Source organism: Pagrus pagrus (genome assembly GCF_965226575.1).
Source record: "Pagrus pagrus genome assembly, chromosome: 8".
Lineage (NCBI taxonomy): Eukaryota > Metazoa > Chordata > Actinopteri > Spariformes > Sparidae > Pagrus > Pagrus pagrus.
Window position 1 is genome coordinate 29,879,770 of NC_140192.1, and position 22,880 is coordinate 29,902,649.

At 41.8% G+C, this 22,880-nt stretch overlaps 1 protein-coding gene across 3 annotated transcripts in view; it reads right to left on the minus strand.

The window, feature by feature from the left end:
* Nucleotides 1-928: 928 nt before the first annotated feature.
* LOC311261406 (TNF receptor-associated factor 2-like) overlaps nucleotides 929-22,880 on the minus strand; it is a 30,062-nt gene continuing 8,110 nt past the window's right edge. Inside the window, exons 5-11 of one of the 3 annotated variants that reach the window (XR_014623148.1) lie at nucleotides 20,340-20,414; nucleotides 20,133-20,207; nucleotides 17,022-17,504; nucleotides 16,472-16,649; nucleotides 16,185-16,333; nucleotides 7,791-8,088; nucleotides 929-2,858 (exon numbers count right to left, since the gene is read on the minus strand). Coding sequence is in view for 2 of the 3 variants with exons in the window: in XM_084359989.1 (XP_084216115.1) it covers nucleotides 7,870-8,088; nucleotides 16,185-16,333; nucleotides 16,472-16,649; nucleotides 17,022-17,504; nucleotides 20,133-20,207; nucleotides 20,340-20,414 (1,179 nt within the window). In the remaining variant the exon portion in view is untranslated. Of the gene's footprint in view, nucleotides 8,089-16,184; nucleotides 16,334-16,471; nucleotides 16,650-17,021; nucleotides 17,505-20,132; nucleotides 20,208-20,339; nucleotides 20,415-22,880 lie in introns of all 3 variants that reach the window. The other 2 variants (XM_084359989.1, XM_084359990.1) reach the window with 2 other exon arrangements.

A 22,880-nucleotide genomic window follows, 5' to 3' on the forward strand; every position in this document is an offset into this window, starting at 1 on the left:
CTACGACAAGAAACCTCCATTTGTTGTTGATTCAATGGCAGTATTTCCACTGCCTTGTGTTTAAAGGTCTTAATGTTGCCTTTTGTTTTCATTTGTTATGAAAGCAAGTGAGACAAACACCTGAGTAAAGAGCAGCTTCTTTTCCTCAACTCTCCACTTCATCAATTCAGCACTCCATCATAAAGATACTTTGAATTTTATGACTTATTCAGCCTGGTGACAGCCATTAAGTGTAACCATAATAACTACAGAAATAGGAGTCTTCTCACTGATGGTCTCATTTACTTATGAAGGTCATATAAATCCATCAGTATATGATTGAAACTGTTTTATAACCAGTTAAGAACTTCTTGTAGTATGTTTAGGTAAATGGTGAATCCCTTGGGACTTTCATGGAATCTGTTCACTCTGGTTGCACTTTGGCTGCTCTGGTAAAAAAGGCTGGCTAAGCTGATGATTTGTGTGCAGCAAGCCTAGCTTCAGGACATTTACAGTTAAAAGAGCTGTAAGAGCGTGGTCACCCACAGTGATTCAGCCATTGAAAGGCTGAATCACTTCATGTTACACACATACATGCATATCTGCACTTTGTGTACATGTGTATATACGTTGTTACTATTATCTGTGGCATAGTGCCCATTCATTGTGCCTGTTTTTGATTCTTTTTTCATGTGCCGTGCTTTTTTAAAAAGAATTCTCCATATGTATACATTTGTGTTAATTTTCATGTTGATTTGAAAAACTAAATAAAGACTTAAATAACAAAAAAAAGTAAATAACATAACATAACACTGGCATGCTGCTGCTTCTGTGTGTAAGCACTTGCATTGTGCGCCCCCAAGTGGCCAAACCATGTTCAAACCAATGTGCTGTAATAAATGTGTAAATATTCACATTACAAAAGTGGGAAACATTGCACTTCTTTGCATAGAGGGCATCTTAAAACCTTTAATAAAACAAAAGTAAATACAAATATGGAACAAATTTCCTGTAGTACAAAGAATTTACTAACACACAAGTCACTATCCACACAATGTAGCAGAGAAAACAACAAGTAGATTGCAGTTTGATATCATTGCTACAGATGAAAGCTCTTCATCTTAATCTCAACAAGGGCTTTAGAGAGAAACAGAGAAATAGACATGTAAATAAACATCAGCTGACCTGTTTCAGTTGGACAGTTCTGAAGTGTTATTTGAAATACATACATCACATTGACATATTCTTTATTCTGTTGCAGTAACAGTGAGGCAGTGTGGCATTTCCTATACAAATCAATATCGCTGATACAGCATAACATCAACCGGGTCAAATGTGAATCATTTCCCAGCTGGGGTCGAGAGAAGGTTCTGTCCAATCCATTCGACAGATCAAGCTGCAGCCGGCGGAAAACAGACAAATGTGTACGGATGCCTTATGTGACATTTAGCGGATGGAAATTAAATATGAAGTCCTTTTGTTATGTTCATCAGCTATGAAGAATTCTGGAGTCCCAGCCAACATCAGGTAACACATTTGACATGAAAGGGCGAGGATAAACACACATACAGTGCTGCTATTCTGTGTCCACTTACACTAATTGCAACCTTATACTCGGCTATGGCGTCCTTTTTTAATGTTACTGGCCACAAGATAGAGCCAACTGTGTGTTTTGTTGTGGCCATCACCCAACAAATGTAGCAGCTAATTTATTTGAAGCCACAGTCATACATGCAAAATGTAGTCTACATAATGTGCAACAATAACAACATGTTCTTAAGAGCAAAAACTGTCTGAGACCACGAGTCCAAATACTTATAAATGTATTATTACAAATGATATCAGCCGAACAGTTTGAGTGAAAAGTTGAATCTTTGAAATCCAACACGTGACAAAAAGCTTTGTGGAATGCTGTCAAATCATGCTGGATAACATGAGTCTGCAGGTTTTACACTTACTGGGTCCATGCCAACTGGAGTGCATTCTGTTAAAGCAAAAGGGGGACAAACTAAATACTACAGATATTCTGAAATACATGGACATTTTTCAAAGATTCAATTTTTACCAAATTGTTCAGCTTACATCGTCACATGTAATGAAAAAATAGTATTACATTACAAAACAAATGCAAAATAGAAGTATGACTAGTGGTCCAAGACATTTGGACCCTACAGTATGTTACTGTAAAAGACAAAAGGAACAACAGGAACATGAGCTGCAACCTATTGGGGTCAGACTGCAGATGCATCGTTTCACAATTAGCCAAACAAACCAAAACGTGCTTTTAAACAATCTCAACATACAGTATATATTTTTTTCTTTAATCGATAAATCTATATACTATTTATATATGTTTAGGTCACTCACAGCAACACACACCTCATCAAACTCAATCACACTGTGTCTCTATACCACACGCACATATGCTGTATATTTTGATTATAAAATAATAAAATGCTGGTTCCAACCAGTGTTTGATATAAGTAATAAATTAAAATGCCTGAAACATCTCATGCACAGAGAGGTTTCAGTACTTGCTGAGATGTTTAAAAACATGCTGGATGTGTTTGGATGCTGACCTAGTTTGATATATGATTAAATGAAATAAATGATGTAACATTCACTAGCAATATGTATGCAAAAGAAAACATTCTTAGTCACTTAGAGTTCATCACATCAAATGGTCCAGTAAAGGGGGGCTTCATAAGGGACAACAATAAAAAAAAGATACAAATTAAAAATACACTGCACAAAATCAAAAGTTTCACATTTTTGAAGGTTCAAACTCACAGGAAAGCACATCCACAACTCAGTGGGCTGATGAAACATAAAAAAAAAGATACAGGCACTTTTTCTGTAAAAAGTAGGTCAGTTCAAAGCTGCAAGGAAAGCCAAAAATAGGAAAATATTACAATAACATCAACCATTTTCTCTTTTAATACCTCAGCTCTGCTTTCATCCTAAGGCCTTCACATCTCAGTTCCAGCCTCCACATGTCTGTGTGTCTAAGCACAGCCAAAGGCTACACCCAGATGGAAATAGCACCCAGTGTCTTCACAAAGTGTTCAACAAAGCCTGGTGGTTTCTGCATTTAGTAATATTACAGCATCAAGGTTACATGATTTAAGATTCTCACACATCCACACACAGCTGAAAAATCCTAATGTGTAATCACTTAAAATGTAAAAGCTGAAATGCAGTATGGTGATGAAGTAACTTATTCTGAAGGATTGTACACTTCCTACCATCTTTTGCTGTGTCTCCAAATTAAGTGACTGGTTGTGAAGACAAAAAGAAACACATCATTCTGTGATTATCTGATGAAACTGCATGCCACAACAACAAGATCCCTGCGGAACCGGGAACTCTAACAAAAGTTCTTGTGAGCAGTAACCCACAAAAACACCTTACAATTATTCACTTGTAACAATTGCCATTGCTGCAGTGTTTTGATGTTAAACATCTACTCTCCACCCAACACCTAAGTATGGACCCAAAGATATTAAAATACCAGACTTCCTTCCCTGTCGAGCAGATGCAGTGAGGAGCAGAGGCTCCTCTAAGACAGCGATCTCAAACCTTTACAATGACAGACCTACCCACTTGCAGAAGGATAAGAGTAACTTAAAAAACTATGATTTGTTTCAATTTTTGTTCATTTCAGTCACTACTGTTATCATGAGCACAAATGTTTTTTTTTTTAATTTACTTTTTTACATTAAGTAATGAAACACATCATTAAAGGCAATTGAGGTGTCAGTTTCTGTTCTCTTCCTCTTTTCGTGCAAAATATTCATCTTTTCAGGCTGAAATGACACTTTTCTTATGGGATCATTTCTGGTTCTGTGTCTTCTCTTTTCTTTTTATTCATGGTGTGTATGTTGTTTGCAAAATACAAAAAGTGAGTCGGCATACTAGATTATGCTCCCATGAACATTTATTACCTACAGGTGTGACATTTCGGCACAAGTTGCTCACAAGTCCTTCTTTAGACGTGTGAAGAAGGACTTGCACCCTAAATGCCACACATGGATGTAAGAAATGTTCATGAGAACATTACCTAGTTGTAAAGTTATGAAAAAGTAAAGCGAAGATACATACCCCAGAAATTATCCCATAAGAATAAGTGTCATTTCAACCTGAAAAGATGAACATTTTGCACGAAAAGAGGGAGAGGAAAAGAACAGAAACTGACAGCTCAGTTGCATTTTTTTATGTATTATCATTTATTACTTAACATGCAGCCGCTATTTTTGTATTTTTCACTTTTGCCAAGCACCTGGTGTTTTAAGTGTTTGGATGAGCACGCCTTTATATACTTTGTATGTGGTTTGCCACATGCCTCTACAGCAGGTCTAATAAGAGACATGATGTCAGAACATCATTCACAATAAATGACCAGCATATAAATGAAACTACAGGAACCTCCACTGCTTCATTTCAAGTTTAACATGAGTGTAAGAGTAGCAGCAGCAGCCGCTAGATCAATCAAAGTTTCCTTTCTTTCAAAGATCTCAACCAAGTAACATGAATGATAAAGGGAAACAAGCAGAAAACTGTCCGCCATTTGCTGCACAATTAGTTTCATTTCCATCTGAATAATTCCAAGTATTAAACATGTCTCTGTGTTGTTTACAACACTTACTGGTCTAAAGACCGTTAAATATGTAAAGTGTATTCAGCATCACAGACAGATAACGTTAAGAAGTTTAAAGCTGTATGTGTGCACTCGCTATTAAGTGCTGCTTTAGGAAAATAAGTAGAAGTCATGATTTCGTCAAAAAAATAAATAAATAAAAAATAACATGCTTAACTTCTAAGATCGATCGTTATGGGGAAATGGCGCCCAGAATAACAGACAAATGTACGCCATGTTGGAGGTGGCACTTTATATATCAACAGTGTCTCACAACATAACAATTCTTGGCCAGTCCAACATTGAACACTTGACAGGGAAATATTTGTCTGGTCTGATGAATAAGGTTCCCTTTGCATCACCACATGGTGTTAACCCATCGTGAATGATTAGAAGTGTTAAGTTGCTGGTAGTTACAAAACAATTTTTGTACCAAACAAGTCAAGAGAGTCGAGGAGGAGGTGTTGAACCAAATTATCAACAAACCCACCCACATTATCATTTTTAGAGCCCCGCACTCTTATTACCTGGACACAAAAATATTAGCACTTTGGGCTATATGAATACATTAAGCTTGGAAAGCTTAATTTATGCAACACTACAAAATGTAGACAAAAAATGGAAATCAGTATTTTGTGAAGACATTGCAGTGGACATATTTTTGATATACCTGTCATGTAGGTAAATATGTACCAAATCATTGGGCAGATATATTTAATACTCTGTTTTGGCCATTTCAATATTTGTACATACAGTATGCATGTTTTAAAATATTTAAAACTGAATTATTTAAAACTGAATTCATCCGTGCTAAAATGGTCAAAGAAACTGTAAATATGCGGACAACAAATATTGAAAAAAGCCAAAGTTTAATACCAAAAATAATTATTGGATATCAGAACTTTATGCAAATATATGTTGTTGGGTTTTTTTTTTACTAAAATATGTCATATTTCCATTTGGGAAAATCAGCTTGACAACCGTCTGTCTCCAGGACAAACAGCCCAGAAACTTGTGAGCTACAGTGCATCTTCCACAGATCCAACATGCAAACTAACACACGCAACTAACAGCAAAGATGAATAGTACACACGACAACATTCACAACTAAGATACTGCACTCAGAATTCATGGAATTCAAGCAATGTCCACCACCACAAATGATTACCATTGAACACAGAGCTTGAAAGTTGGAGGCATAGATGTTTAGAAACAGTAAACAAGTTTTAAGTTCAATCGCACTACAAACTGTGTGCAAAGCTGAGTGATACTCTGTAGGCTACATGGGTAACACTGTTATTGGAACTTCACCTTTGTTAATGCAAAAAAATTATTAGTTAACCAAATGTTTAGCAGTACACACAAACAGTGAGCACAAGCGCCAATACCTGCATGACCTACCAATGTGTTTTCAGGTTGGTTGAACTACATAGCTACGGTGCCACTGGTCGAAGACTCATTATTTTCAGTTTTTGATTTTAAAACAATCTGGAAATGTATTGGTGTTTGAAATACAAAAATACAATATAAAAACCAAGGTGAAAATCAGTTAACCAAAAGAGCACTTTGTAGTTTCACACAATTGGGTTATTTTAAGCTTCACATTCATTAATTTTTATAGTTAAGGAAAAGTTCACCCAAAAATGAAAATTCAGTCATTGTCTACTTAGCCCTATGCCAATAAGTAGTCAGGTGAAATTTTGTCCACAGAACATTTCTGAAGCTTCATAGAACAAAAAAAAAAACAAAGAAAAAAGAAAAAGGCTTCAGCTTCTCTGGCATAATCCAAGTCTCTGGAAGCCCCGGGAGCCCAAGTTGAAAAAAAAAAAAAAGACGTTGTTTACACCCTTGATGCACAGTCAAGTTCACACCCACTTTGCTCACACTCAATCTTCTCACAAAGAAGATTTTGGTTTAAAAAACTGTAAATGAAATCTTTTCAAATCAATTTAGGAATTCAGGTCTTTCGGAGACTTGGAATACACTGGATTGAAGGATGCTGCAACATTGTTTTGCTGTGGAGCTCCAGATTTTTTAGCAGACTAAAACTCAATTGACTTTCCATCTGGCTGAATTAAAGTTTTTGGGTCAACCTTTCCTTTAATAATGAGCCAAATGACTAAAAAACAAAATTGGTCTTACAATTGGTCACTTGAATTCTATCATATTCTGCAGTTCTCCTCAGCTCTGTGCTGTGTTTTAGTGTCTTTTAGCTAAATGTTTTGATTTTATACTCACAGTACCCCACCTGCAGACAGGTAAAGTTAGTGAACAGCTGGTGACCATGATAAGGCATAGCAAGCAAAAGAGTCATATTTTTCTCAGAAGTTGGTGAAGACTAAAACGGAGAGAAAATTGCACTTACATTTATCAGGTAGCCAGAGATATATCACCCAGTAAATAATAGTGTTACTCTGTGTCAGCTAAGTAAGAAATCGATGGCTAACATGTCAGCTAAATCAAGTTTTCAAGGCCATTATATATTAAATGTGGAATTTTTATCTTGCTCTGGAGTTCAGCCCCAAGTGGCAAAAAACAAAAGAAAATGCAGCTTCAAATATTTTGAGGAACACAAGCTATGGTAGTTATAGTAGCTACTAGTAAAGTTAGTTATTTTGGGACAGAAACTAGCAGCAATTACTGATTTTAGTCACAAGAGGATCTTATTTACAATGCAGAAGTCTGATTGTGTCAAACCTATCTATCAAACTCATCTTCTAAAAATTAAATAGATTTTTTTTCTGTGTAAAACTGAACATGATGAGCCTTATCTATTGTACAAGAAGCCATAGGCTGATCACTGCAGATTAAGACACTATCATCTTAGTTGTCTACTTATTTCATACCTAGGTCTTGAAATGCTTCGAAAGTTCAAATGCTGTTTAAGAGTCTTATGCAGGGTGGGAAATTAACACCTGTCACCAGCCAAATATTGGCTTATATAGTGTGTTCACTCCTCACTTTTTCACTTTGGTACATAATCAATGTTTCTGTCAAATACAAACTCAGTTTGATTGGTAAAGTAGTTACAGTGGTTAAGGAAGTCTTGAAAACCACCAGCCACTGTGGACATGGCAAAAAAAAAAGTTTCTTGCTCTGGTCTTGCATATTGCTGCCATCACTCAATTCCGAAACCAAAAGAACTAGACAGACCCCAAAGAGAAATGCCACTTACTGGTGATACAAAAGCCTGGTGATTCAAACAGCTTAGTAGCAACAAAAGGCAGGGTTGGATTTATGCCCCCATTGTTTGCCTAGAGCCCAGTGAGGTCGACAATGGCCTTGATGAAGATGGTGTCGTCGCGTATGTAGGAGTTTTTAGAGTCCAACTTGGAAAGCGGACAGAAGAGTGGGCAACCACTGGCGATGTTCATATCGCTGACGGGCCTCTGAAAGGATGAGGACGAGATGTCGGGCCGGAAGGCATCAATTATGTGCTCCCTGTTGTTTTGGTCAAGCAGCATTAGGGTGACCTGGGCACAGATGGTAGAAGTACAGCCTTACATCTGCTCTGACAAAATAACTGAGCTGCCCACTAACGCAGTTCCAGTATAAAGCATGTTGACAGTTTAAGATGTTAGTTATAATATTACAAATGCATTCTAAATTAATAACGGATCATCGTAAAGGTAATTCCAATAAATAACAAATATTAGTGCAAACCACAACCCACTAAATCTGAAACAAGAACAAACATTAAGCCATAATAGCATGGTGCTTTTGGATGTCAAAGCCATTTAAAACACAATATAAAACAGCACATTATCAAGATACCTACAGTCGCGGTCAAAAGTTTACATCCACTTGTAAAGAACATGTATATCATGGCAGTCTTCCGTTCCAATGATTTCTACAGCTCTAATGTTTCTGTGATGAGTCGAACACAAACTACTTTGTCATAAAAAACATTCATGAAGTTTGTGTCACATTCTGTCACATTCTGTCAGATTCTGTGGCGGATCTTATGCGTTTTGGTGTTTGTTTTTTCTGTTGTGCTTGCAGAGGTGCACTGAGAGGCTGGGCAGAGCTTTCCACTCACTGGAGCTGCTGACACACGGGCACCTGCAGCAGGTTGGCAGTATCAGTATCATCATCCACTTTTGGGTCTGCACTCTATGCACGCAGGGTAACAGAATCATCTGGCCATAATATAGACCCAGCTGATCCGGCATCCATCCACAAGGCCCTGAACCCACAAGGTGTCCTCGTGGGAAGACATGAGCAGATGCTTCAGGGGGTCATGGAATCATTCCAGACTCTAAACTCCAGCGTCTCCCAGATTGGTCACCAACTCAACCTGCTTGCCTGCCAACCACCTGCATCTCCCTCAACTATACCTGCGACTGTGAGTAATCCTCCTGCTACGAGCTCTGCCCGACCTTATTCTCCCCCAGCCAAAGAACCCTTTGTTCCCCCAACTGAACATTACTCTGGTGACCTAGGTTCATGTGGTAGTTTTTTGTTACAGTGCTCACATGTATTCAATTTACAGTCCACCAGTTATACCTCAGATAAGGCTAAAATAGCTTACACAATTAACCTGTTGAGAGGAGAGGCAGCACAGTGGGGAACAGCTTCGTGGGAGTCGGGTTCAGCGGCTCTGGAGTCTCACATCACATTTGTGACTGAGATGAGGAGGGTTTTTGATCACCCGATACAGGGTTCCGAGGCAGCCAGTAGGTTATTCTCTTTATGCCAGAGTTCACAGTCAGCGGCAGACTATTCCATTGATTTCTGCATTTTGGCAGCTGAGACTGGTTGGAACAAGCCTGCGCATATAAGTTTGTTTAAGAGGGGACTTTCAGAGAATTTACAGGATGAGCTAGCATCTAAAGAAGAACCAGCATCCGTCGAGCAACTCATATCGCTAGTTATCTGCTTAGATAATCGGCTGAGGGAGAGACAGAAAGAGAGAGCGTCCACCAGCCACTGACCAGCTAGCTCCGCCCCCAGTCAGTTCTCTCACTCTCTGCCAGTACCTCAGAGCTCCCCACACTCCACCTGGATTCTCAGAGCTCCCCCTGCTGTCCCAGAGGATCCTATTCAGGTGGGGAGGACCCGTTTGACCCCCGAGGAACGTCAACGCTGGGTCAACAAACACAGATGGCAGCTTAATTGACTCCTCCCTGGTTGAACAGTCTCTAATCCCCATAGAAACACCCCCAAGACTGTAAATGCCCTAGATGGGCGCAGCTTGGCTACCATCACTCATCGCACTGCACCCATCACTCTAATCATCTCAGGAAATCATCGGGAGTGTCTCCAGCTCTATGTCATCTCTTCTCCAGTCGTACTGGGTCTACCCTGGTTACGACTACACAACCCCCACATAGACTGGTGCTCAGCCTCCATTTCCAGCTGGAGTATTTTTTGCCATTCCCACTGTCTCCACTCTGCCGCCACTACAGTCAAGGTATCTGCCTCCATCACTCAAAAATCACCAGATCTGTCTCTCGTGCCACCGGTTTATCATGATCTAGCCACAGTGTTCAGCAAAAAACGAGCCCTGTCTCTGCCACCTCACCGCCCTTATGACTGTGCTATTGATCTGCTCCCTGGTGCTCCTCTCCCTTCCAGTCGCCTGTACAACCTGTTACACCCCGAGAGAGATTCGATGGAGGAGTACATCAACAACTCCCTGGCTTCCCTGGCCCCCCTCGTGGCTGGCTTCTTCTTTGTCGGTAAGAAGGATGGGACCCTTCGCCCCTGTATCGATTACAGAGGACTCAATGACATCACAGTCAAGAATAAATACCCACTACCCCTGATCGACCCATCCTTTGAGCCTCTGTGTCACGCCCAGATTTTCACTAAACTGGACCTTCGGAACACCTACCGCCTTGTCCGCATTCGAGAGGGGGACGAGTGGAAGTTCAACACCCCCCTCAGACACTTTGAGTACTGTGTGATGCCTTTCGGTCTCTCAAATGCCCCGGCTGTGTCCAAGCCCTCATCAATGACATTCTCCGTGACATGTTAAACCATTTTGTGTTTGTCTACTTGGACAATACCCTTCTATTCTCCACAACACAAGACGAGCACATCGAGCAGGTGAGGCTGGTGCTCCAACGACTTCTGGATATATAAACTGTATGTCAAACCGGAGAAGTGTGAGTTCCACTCGGCTGAAGTCAGCTTTTTGGGCTTCGTTTTAGCTCAGGGGAGGCTTCAGCCGGACCCTGCCAAGATCCGGGCCATGGAGGAGTGGCCCACACCTTCCACCCGGAAACAGTTACAACGTTTCCTGGGATTTGCCAACTTTTACCGACGAATCATCCGAGACTAAAGCCACGGCTCCCCTCACCCAACTTACCTCCACTGCTTCACCTTTCACCTGGTCTCCCGGTGCCGACGCAGCCTTTAAGAAGCACTGTTCACCCACGCCCCCGTCCTTCAACATCCCGACCCAGCTCGTCAGTTCGTGGTGGAGGTGGACACCTCAGACTCTGGCGTAGGGGCCATTCTCTCCCAGCGCAACACACAAGCTTCATCCCTGTGCCTTTTTCTCCCAACGTCTTTCCCCTGCAGAGAGAACTACGACGTGGGAAATCATGAGCTGCTGGCTGTAGTTCTGGTTCTCAAGGAGTGGGGACACTGGCTGAAGGGGACCCTGGAGCCCTTCCTCATTTGGACGGACCACAAAAACCTTGCCAGAAAACTCAACTCCCGCCAGGCCTGCTGGTCCCTATTCCTAAGCCACTTTAATTATACCGTCCCAGCTCCAGGAATGGCAAACCTGATGCCCTTTCTCGCCTTTTCTCCTCTGACACACCTCCTGCTGACTCTGAGCCCATGGTGCCTTTTCCCCGAATTGTTGGAGCTGCTACCTGGGAGATCAAAACCATAGTCCGAGAGGCCCAGCGCAGTCATCCCAACCCTGGTACAGGTCCCCCTATTCATGCCAGAGGTCCCAGGTGTTACAGTGGGGCCATTCATCCAGGTGCCACCCCGGAGTCCAGCAGACACACCGCCATTCTCACCATTGTGGATTGCTTCTCTAAGATGGTTCACTATATCCCCCTGGTCAAGCTCCCATCCCCCTCTGAAACCTACTCATCCTTCATGTCTTCCGGCTCCATGGTCTCCCCGCTTACATAGTCTCGGATCGCGGTCCCCAGTTCACATCTCAGGTCTGGCAGGTTTTCTGTAAGGCGTTTGACACCACCTCCAGTCTAACTTCAGGTTACCATCCACAGTCAAATGGACAGATGGAGAGAGCCAATCAAGGTCTGGAGACCTCCATTCGCTGCATCATCGCCTGTAATCCCACTTCGTGGTCCTCCTTCCTCCCTTGGGTCGAGTACGCGCATAATTCATTAACCAGCTCAGCCACCGGAAAGACCTCGTTCATGGCCGCCTACGACTATCAACTGCCTCTTCTCTCTGCCCAGGAGGGCGAGGTTGCTGTCCCCTCTGTCCACGCTCATATCGCCCGGTGCAAGGAGATTTGGAGGTCAAACCGTGATTCCATTACCCATTCCTACCAGCAGAGTCAGTGGCTGGTGAATCGTCACCGTATCCCCGCTCCCCAATACCAACCGGGACAAAAGGTGTGGCTTTCCTCCCATGATCTCCAACTTCAGGTGTAGTCCCGCAAGCTGGCTCCAAGTTTTGTTGGTCCATTTGAGGTGGACAAACTAATTAACCCTACTGCCGTCCGCCTCAAGCTGCCCACCTCCTTACCTGTGCATCCCACATTTCATGTCTCACAGCTCAAGCCTGTGTCCTCCAGTGACCTTCTGTCAGATTCTGTGGCGGATATTTTGCGTTTTGGTGTTTGTTTTTTCTGTTGTGCTTGCATAGGTGCACTGAGAGGCTGGGCAGAGCTTTCCACTCACCGGAACTGCTGACACACGCGCAACTGCAGCAGGTTGGCAATCAGCACCTGCTCACGCTACCTGTTGCCAGATGATTTTTTCAGTTAGATGCGGTACATGGCTCTGGCTAATTCGCCTAATCGTATACCTACTAGTGTTTTTGTGTTTCTCTCCAGGAGATCTAACATTTCTCGTGTTCTTCTACCTCCAGTGTTCACTCTCAACTACCAGTGTCTCCAGCTCCAGCAGTCCAGCTCTCTGCACTTCTGCAGCCAACAGCCTCACCCTGCGCTCACCGTCTCAACTTGCCACACTTACCACCAGCACCACCGTGAGCAACCTCTCCTCCTCCCACTCACTCCCGGACGGAGACTCAGCCTGGGACTCACCCCATCTTCACCTGCAATTACCCTGTGAAGTCAATAGCCCTTTTCACACAGAGACGCCGCATTATCGCCGCAGCGGCGGTTCGCCAATTCTCCAGCGTTGGTTGTTCACACAGAGCCAAGCAGCTCCAGCGTAAAAGACGAACCAGTGTGTAATTCACACAGAAAGCCAGCGCTGCGGCTCCAGAAGAGGCGTGACGATACGCGTCATGGTGATGACGTGCGTTTTTTTCCAACGTGTTTCCCTGGTGTTTACCTGTTAATCTAAACATGTACCCGCTGACTGTTTATAGTCATATGGATGCTGTTATAATGTGTTGTGATTGGGATCCTGACCCACCAAACTTCCTGGAAAGTGACAAAGTTACGGTTTTCTCTAAATTACATAATTACATAATCGCCATCAGTAAACTGGACGCTGTCTGACTCTTTCACTTGCAGGGAGGGATGCTGTTTTCTGGGGGGAAAGTTCACTGAGTCTCGGTCGGGAGGACTGACCGTCGTGGTGATTTTTTTCACCACGACACTTGGTGAGTTAACGTTTTTTGCCGGGGACAGACGCTGTTTTTCGGCCAGAAATTTGACAAAGAGTCGGTAGGACCGACAGACACTTCTCCACGTATAACTGTGGTATTATTTTCCTCATATAAGTTGCCAAAGACACAACCAGTTACTACGTTACTGTTGTTTGGTCCTGTAACGTTGCTTTGTGGGACATTTATCTATATTTTGTTGAGTGATGGACCCGTTTAGTTATCAGACAGTGAACACCATCAGACTGACACATCCTGGCTCCACACCGCCGGCTTATCCGTTCACACTGCTTCGGTTCGCCAATAATGCTACCTCCGAAGGCGTATCAGAGGCGGAGGGAAATTTCACCCCTCGCCACATCTGAAACTTTCACACAGAGGCGAATGCGGAGAATTGGCGCAGGATCCCCGCATGCAAACGGCAGTGTGAATGGGGCTAATAAATTACCTTGCTCACTATTCCCTGCCTCATTGTCCGCTTTTGGGTCTACACTCCATGCACGCATAACAGTTTGGTTCAATAATGAATTTATTATAGGTCTTCTGAAAATGGGACCAAATCTGCTGGGTCAAAAATATATATATAGTAATTCAAATATTGGTTAAATGTCTCTTGGCTATTTTCACCTCAATTAGTTGCTTCTGATAGCCATCCACACACTTTTGGTAGTCCTCTGGCTGAATTTATTTAACCACTCCTTGACAGAATCCGTGAAGTTCAACTAAATTTGTTGGCTTCCTGGCACGGACTTGTTTCATCAGCACAGTCCACATGTTTTCGATGGGGTTCAGGTCAGGACTTGGGAAGACATTCCAAAAACTCCATTCTAGCCTGATTTAGCCATTCCTTTACCACTTTTGATGTGTGTTTATGATCATTGTCCCGTTCGCCCACCCAACTGCACCCAAGAGCCGATCTTCTGCTGATGATTTTAGGTTTTCCTGAAGAATTTGGAGATACTCCTCCTTCTCCATTATTCCATTTACTTTCTTTAGAGCACCAGATCCACTGGCAGCAAAACAGCCCCACAGCATAACACTACCAGCACCATGCTTGACAGTAGGTGTGGTGTTCTCTGGGTTAAAGGCCTCACCTTCTCTCCTCCAGACATAATGCTGCTTATTGTGGTCAAACAACTCAGTTTTTGTTCCATGTGACCACAGAGGTTTCCTCCAGAAGGTTTTTTCTTTGTCCATGGGATCAGCAGCAAACTTCAGTCCAGCTTTAAGGTGCCGCATCTGGATCAAGGATTTCTTTCTTGCACGGCAGCCTCTCAGCTCATGTTGATGTAAAACACACTTGACTGTGGACACTGACACCTGTCTTCCAGCAGCTTTTAATTCATTGCAGACTTGCTTTTTGGTGTTTTTTGGTTGACTCTTGACCATCCTGACCAGTTTTCTCTCTGCAGCAGGTGACAGTTTGTGTTTTCTTCCTGATCAAGGCAGTGACACACCTGTGCCATGCACTTTATACTTAACAGTTGATCTTGGGACATGTAACTGTTTTGAAATGGCTCCAAGTGACTTTCCTGACTTGTTCAAATCAGTAATTCAGATCAGCTTTTTCAGATCAATGCTGAGCTCTTTAGACTTTCCTATTGTAGTGTTTGTGGCTGAGTCTAATGGGTGTATCAAACAAGCCCTATTAAAATGGGCCCAGAAAAGTCACCAGCTGTTATCAATCAGAATTACTCAGAAGAAGTTAAGAGGCCATGCTACAAAGAACATTTGTTTGATTCACACAACTTTCTCTAATCACTGAAATTTTCAGAAGAAACATAATAAATTGATTATTGAACCAAACTTCAGGAATGTTTTTTGCGACAAAGTAGTTTGTGTTCCACTCATTCATCACAGAAACATGAGCTGTAGAAATCATTGGAACTGAAGACTGCCATGACATACATGTTCTTTACAAGTGGATGCAAACGTTTGACCACGACTGTATATATATATATATATATATATAAATATACATATACATACACATATATTTATATATACACATACATATATATATATACATACATACATACATATTTATATACACACATACATAATAACACACAGAAGAAAAATATAAACACTCTTGTTTTGCTCCAATTTTTCAAGAGTTGACGTACAAGATCCAATGTTCAATGGCCATACCATAACCCCTCCACCACCACCTCTGTTCACAACGTTGACATTAGCAAACCACTTGACCACACGTCTGCCATCTGCCCCATACATTGTAAACCTGGATTTATCCATGTAAAGAACAAAGTTCTAGACACATCTCTAAGGTAAGCATCCGTTCATTCAAGTTGTTAACAATGACAACCTATAGTCAGGTAGGGACCCTGGTGGGCATGCAAATGAACTTCCCTGAGACTCTTTCTGACAGTTTGTGCAGAAATTATTTGGTTGTGCAAATCGACTGTTGCGTCCAGGTGGCCGGTGTCAGATGATCATGCAGGTGAAGAAGCAGGATGTGGAGGCACTGGGGTTACGAGGTTACACTTAGTCTGCAGTTGTGAGGGTGGTTGAATCTACTGCAGTCAGCATTGCTAAAAATTTGAGACATCTGTTGCATTGTGCCACGTGATTAAACTATATATTTTAGACTGGCCTTTTATTGTGACAAGCCTAAAACACACCTGCAGTAATCATGCTCTTTAATCAGCATCTTGATATGCCACGCATTTGTGTGCATAAAAAAAAAGTCTTAAATCTTTTATTTCAACTTGAAATATGGGAGCAAAAACAAACATGTTGCATTTATATTTTTGTTCAGTGTGTGTGTGTGTGTACATACTGCGCATATATATATATATATGATGAATGTTACCTTCTGATTAAAAGGCCACTTGAGGAGTGCGTCGCTGTGTCCTCTCATCACCACAAAAAACAGGGACAAGTGGGTGCCGCGTCCCGTCCCGTCACCATTCAGGTAGATCCGCAGACACATCTTGTAGCCGTATTTACTGGTATAAAAGGCTGGAAAACATTATAGACCAATAACGGGTAATGATATCTTTTCTTCATTGCTAGAAGTTAAATTAAAATCATTAATCAGACAGATGCTTTAATTTTTTGGAGATTATAACTCAGGTGTTAGTCTTAGGAAGTTGTTACCAGGAGAAAACATAGCAGGGGCTCTGCCAGCCACAGCGTCCTGCCTCTTCTTGGTGAAATCTGAGATCTTCCAGACAAAAATGCCATCATATGTGGCTGCAGACATCTCTCTCATTTTCCCATCCATCTCCACGATAGACAGGTCTCTCAGACTCACTGTCCTTTCTAGCTGACGAACCTGCAGCACAGCAACACATGAACAAGACAGTTTGCTTACAAGCTATCTTTGAGTCTTATGCTCCCTGATAAATAAAATAATAATAAAATAAATAGACTGCTGTTGTAAAATGTAACAAATGACGTGCAACCACCTCAGCTAGCTTTCAGCAATTATTCCCTTGAGCTCAATATAGGTAGGTATTATTGTGTTCATATGATCACTTACAAAACATTTGCATTACAATACACAAGATGATGGTACGATCCTTTGAAATCTTCTTCTAATTTCTGGTGCCTTGATCGTCTCATTTCCCTTCAAGATCATTTAGATTGCAACTTAATCTCGTGGAAATCACAGCTGGACTGCACAGGTCACGTCTCATTTTGTTACCTTGTTGTTGAGGATCTCGATCTTGTCCTGGTCCAGTCGGTGTTGGCGGTTGTAGGCCTCCATGGTGGTGCAAGAGCGCTCCATCTCTCTGTTGAGGACGCATACAATGTTCTCGAAAGTGCTCACTTTGAGCTCTAGCTCCTGGCAGCGCCGGCTCAGCTCAGCCACCTTGGTCTTTTCGCTCTGGAGCTGCAGCTCCAGGGCAGCCCCGAAAGCGCTGGGTAACGGGGTGAAGGAGGTGGCCAGGGTCGGAGCGCATGCACCCTGCACGGGAGCTACACCACCCCCAGCCACCTGGCTCATCTTCAGCTCCAGATCCCTGAGGGACTGGTGGAGCTCCTGCAGCTTGTGGCTGGCCACATCCAGGCTTTGGGGCTGCAAGCTCTCCAGGCTCACCTTGATGCCCATGATGAAATGTAGGAGAAGGTTAAGGTGTTCATATGAACACTGCCGCTCATGGTCATGGATCTTCTCTTTCTCCACCTTGGTGTCAAAGACAATACAAACAGAAACACATTAAGAACATAAACAACAGTCCTCCTCCATTTCATACTAATAAATGACATTTTAATGATGTATGAAAAACTGTGCCACACAAGAAGAAAATAGTAAAAGCATACAGCAAAGAAATAATGGAGCTGATAATGAATATATACACTCTACAAAGTATTCACCTCTGCAATGTTTCAGGTTTTGTTTAACCACATTGTCACCGAACAAAGGAAATAAATCTTAGATGTGAAATTGATCAGATAAATTTGGTACAAATATAAAACCTAAGCACTAAAACCATTAACTGTGAGATAATATAATACATGAGACTTATTTTTAAGTTGAATGGAGACATGCCACTTTTAATGAAGATGTGCAGATGACCTCAGGTTAAACTGGCAATAGACAATCTGCATAAATATGGACCGCAACATGTAATGTGACGCCAACAGTAATACTGCAGGGAAACACTTGGAGGGGATAACTTGAAAAGTTGTCTGTCTCTGCTTTAAAGGCGACTGTATCTTTATTGGCCCAACAGCTGATTAGTCTGTTTCCAAATAATAATGAAATGGGCACCATTCAACGTGAGGATGCAAGAAAATGTACAAGGCGCTTTCCTCTCTTTAAGTTAAGTAAGGCCAAATGTGGCAGAGCTACAAATGTGGTGTCTATCAGTTGTGAGAGATTACAACATACACAGCTCCTAAACTTGAACAGTGTAACGGGTAGTGACAAGAATCAGAAACAACCAAAACTCTGGCACACATATGACAAGTCTTTTGTGGGCAAAAAACAAATGTGTTTCAACATTAAGCCATGCTAAATCAGTATTCTCTCAAATCTGCTACTAACTATTGACATGAGAGGCCAAGTACTGTAATCAAACTTATGTTTTATATTTCTACTCAAGACCCACAAGTTGATCAGTGTTAAAAAGCCTAAGCGCACCCGATTCATGTGTTATTATTTGTGATATGACTCATGACTAGTGGAAATGATCATTTTTGTGTCACGGTTTTCATTTTTACTGAAAGAAACTATTAAAATCATGATGATGTGACATTTGTTGGAGTCCGTACCAAACAAACGTATTTTGTAACATCTAGAGAACAAGATTTGTAGACCCGGACATCTCTGCAGCACTGCAGTGATCATTATAATGCTGTTTGTCACATATTTATTTAAAAAAAAAAAAACTGCAGCTTCTATGATTTTGATATTGATCTTAACCAAATTTCGATTGTGATTTCAAATAATTGTGCAGCCCTATAAAATAGTAACACACAACAAGCCCAAGTTAGGTGAATACTTTATATAGGCATTATGCATACACACAAACACACTCACACACCCAAGGGCTTCATACTGAACAACACAGGTTTAATTTACAGACATGACAATAAATTCTGTAATAACTGTTGAATAATGTAATATCTTGGCAAATAAAGGAAATATTCTCAATGTTACAAAGATTGTTCCATCAATGTAACATAATTATATTTTATCATACTATATTAAATAAAAATCATGTTATCCTTTCAGTTAAAGGTGCAATTTGTAAGATGTGGTCAGAATTTTAGTTTAAAACACTCAAAAAGTGACCTAACATCATCAACAGAGTGGAAACAACAGTGCTGATGTTCTGTCAAAGACGACCATGTACTGTTTTGCAGAGATGTCTACTGAAATTGGCATGCTAACCAGCTAGCCCCGGCTTGTCCTGTCTCCTAATAACACTTTGTACCTCAAGGGGTGAGAGTCTGATAGCTCCTGCAGTTTCAGCTCACAGTACACAAGTGGCAAGTTTCCTACATTTCACAAGCCCTCTTACCTTTTTAGTCAACAAAATAAACTCACAAGAGGAAAGGAAAGAAAGGTCAAGTAAGGAAATATTCTTGCACCCATTTTCCTTATTAAAACAGAAAATACAACCATACACCATCTTAACGCAACTTTCTCTCTTTACTAAGATGAGCTTAAGTGCAAAACAGTCTTGGATTGTTTTTGTACTGTTCCAACAATTAGCACCTCTGGTGTGGTTGAAATAAATCCTTAATTCACAGAGTTGGATGTGAAAATATTTCAGCTGCTTTTTCACGCTGGTCAAGACCAACCTTCCTCTCGCTCCTGCTTCACTTCTTTCCTGCCCCCCCCTGCTGTGTCTTCTTGTCCCTGGAGACCTGATCAGAGTCGCTGTAAAAATATTCAGCTGTGTTCACTGGGAAGCTACTGTGCTTGGTTCCATTGCACACGGTGTCAACACCAACACACCCCTGTTGCTCCAGACCAATTAGCAAATGGGGCAACTATCTGCATGGCTAACTGAGTTACTAGCTTACGGCAGCTACTAGCTACAGCCAAAGATAGCTACAGCAAAAAGTATAGTGAGCAGCAGTTGGTGGTCATTCTGGTGATACGCTGCACCCTATGTGTTTGGCACGGTCCTTACACATTGCACCTTTATTCATCACTCTGAAAATTTTAGTTCAGTCAACTTAAAAACTCTTTCTGTCTCATAAAAGTGAATTTGTGTTGAATCTTTCCAAGTAATTACATAGTCAAGAAGTTATTACATTGTTACACATATTGCAAATTATGACAAAAATGTCTACTTACAGACGTATCGCAGCCAACAACATGAAATCGGCATGGTGCTTTAAACTTACTGCAGAACTTAATATGGTCCACATACTGCAAAACAAAAAATTAAAGAAGCTAATGATCTATAGAATATGTTGTAGCATTCGATCCCTAGCTAAATGGTAAATGAGATCAATTCAACAGAATTATGAGAAATCACTTGAATAAAAATATCTGGGGTACCTTTTCTCTGGGGATCTTTTTCTTTGCACAACCTTCACATATCATTGGGTACTTTGGACAGATTTCATCGTGAGCCTAAAAACAAAATAAGAACAGTTAGTTCAAAGTGAGGGAAACATCTCATCCTGGGGCAGTTGCCTATGGTCAGGCTCCTTCACGTTTCCTGCATTATAGTTATATACACAAGTGATATTTATGCTCAGGTGTCATCACATGACCTCCAGCCAGTCTGGCACTCTGAGCCCATCCTCTCCCTCTCTCAAAAAAAAAAGAAAATCTGCAGAGTAGATAATATTCACAAGAAACGAAAGTGACGCTGAGTCTAAAAATAAGTGTATGTTGTCTGTGTGTTCAGAAGGCCCAAGAAGAAGAACCAATGTTGCAGCTTTTAGCAGGCAGGTTGGATTCCAGCCCGGGCCCTTTGCTGCATGTCATCCCCTCTCTCTCTCCGCATTCCTGTCTGTCTCACCGGTTGATATCGAAAATCAAAATGTCATTATGACACAAAACTATCTTCCATTAGCTGTATGTCAAAGCCGTTCCTTCAGTTCCATCTGCTGACCGTGTTTATAGGTGAGTCACAGTGACTCCTGTTTACCTCATGCAGTACCTTTGCCTCAGAATTCTCAGATTTTAAACTCCTCCCAGGCTAAAAAACCTCTGAGCAAGCAATTACAGCAGTTTGTATAATGGTGGGGGCTTTTGTCACCCCTCCTGAAACAGTGGTAACAGGGTACAATTTGGATAATGAAAAGCCCCAGCCAGTGTTTTCAAGTAACAAGGAGTCAGCAATAAATACAAACAACAAAGCGTGAAGACAGAAACTTCAGTCAGTGGACAACTGGAAAAAGAGCACCACCCATTATCATGAAACCAAAGCTCGGTACTCGCAGCATGATATGACTGAGACAGGTACAGATTCTGAGGATGGCTGCGAGAGATGGTTGAATACTATGGGAGAGCTTATAAGTGACCTCAGTTAGTAACTGGATATTGGATTTCTTCACAAGCAGACGCCAGAGAGTACAAATTGGCATTCACACCTCCTCTATGTTTTTGCTCAACACTGGGGCCCCCCAGGGCTGTGTGCTCTAGGGCTGTCAACGAATATTCTAAATTCGAATATATATTCGAATATTTAAAAAAAACGGAGATTCGATTGTGAAAATTAATAATTCGACTGTGGAAAAAAAACCACATCGGCGGCTGCTTTGCGAGTGGGCGCACTGTATGACGGTCAGGGACAGGTCACTTGCACAGCGTCACTCACTGCTGAAAGTGAGTAAGCTAACTGTAGCTTACACAGCTAGCATACAACTTTATCTCGAGGCTCCGCACTTTTGTGAGACGCGACAAAAAACGTGGCAGATGCAGATGGCAGAGAGAAAAACAAATAGGCAGAAAGTTCAGAGCCCAACTCAGCAGCAGAGAGAGTGGTTTGGACTCCAAGCAACCTAAAAAGCCCCGTTTGGAAATACTTCCGATTTTGGTCAGTAGACAGCAAAAATGCGGAGCCTTGAGATAAAGTTGTATGCTAGCTGTGTAAGCTACAGTTAGCTTACCATTCCACCGCTAGCAACATGAGGGGAGTTCGCGCATAGAGAGAGAGGGGGGCGAGCGAGAGAGAGGTCTACGGTCCTAAAAGTTTTACAGTATAGGCCATTAGTTCATTTACTTATTTTGTAATATGTAGGTATGTTTTCAAAGACATGTTAAAACTAGAAAACAAATACCTATACAAGTAGTTATGTCTCGTTGTATTAGTTTGTCCTCCTGTTATTGACATAATGCACAAATCTAGATATTCGAATGGTTCGAACCTATGTGGTTTTTTTAGATCGAATATTCAAACATCATTTTGGAGCAATTTTGACAGCCCTAGTGTGCTCAGCCCCTCCTGTTCACACTGTACACCCTGTCTGCACTCCCATACATCTAGGGAACTCAGTTGTGAAGTATGTGGGAGCAAATCATCAATCTTACAGAGTGGTGAGCAAATCTACTGCTCAACGTCAGCAAAACCAAGGAGGCAAAGACACACACCCCTGTCTACATCAGTGGAGCTGAGGTGGAGCAGGTGAACAGTTATAGGTTCCTTAGAATTACCATCACTGAGAATCTATAATGTTTAAAAAAGCACAGAAAACTCTGTACTTCCTATGGAAACTTAAGGCTAAATATGGAGCAAGATTCTGTTCAACTGTTAAAGAGGATCAATAGAAAGCATCCTGACGGGAAACATCCCAAACTGGCATAGTCCATGCATGACCCAGGACAGGAAGGCTCTACAGCAGGTGATTAAAACCACCCAGAACATCTCTGGTACCATCTACAGAGCATCCTTGGTACTATCCACATAGCATAAGTGAAGTGAGATGTCTGAACCGAACCCAGAGGATACTAACAGACAACACCCATCCAGCCACAGTCTGTTCACCCTGCTGCCATCTGACAACAGATACAGAAGTATCTGCTGCTGTACCACCAGACTACAGAGCAGGCTGTGAGACTGCTGAACTCATCCTCAACAGTCCACTGTCT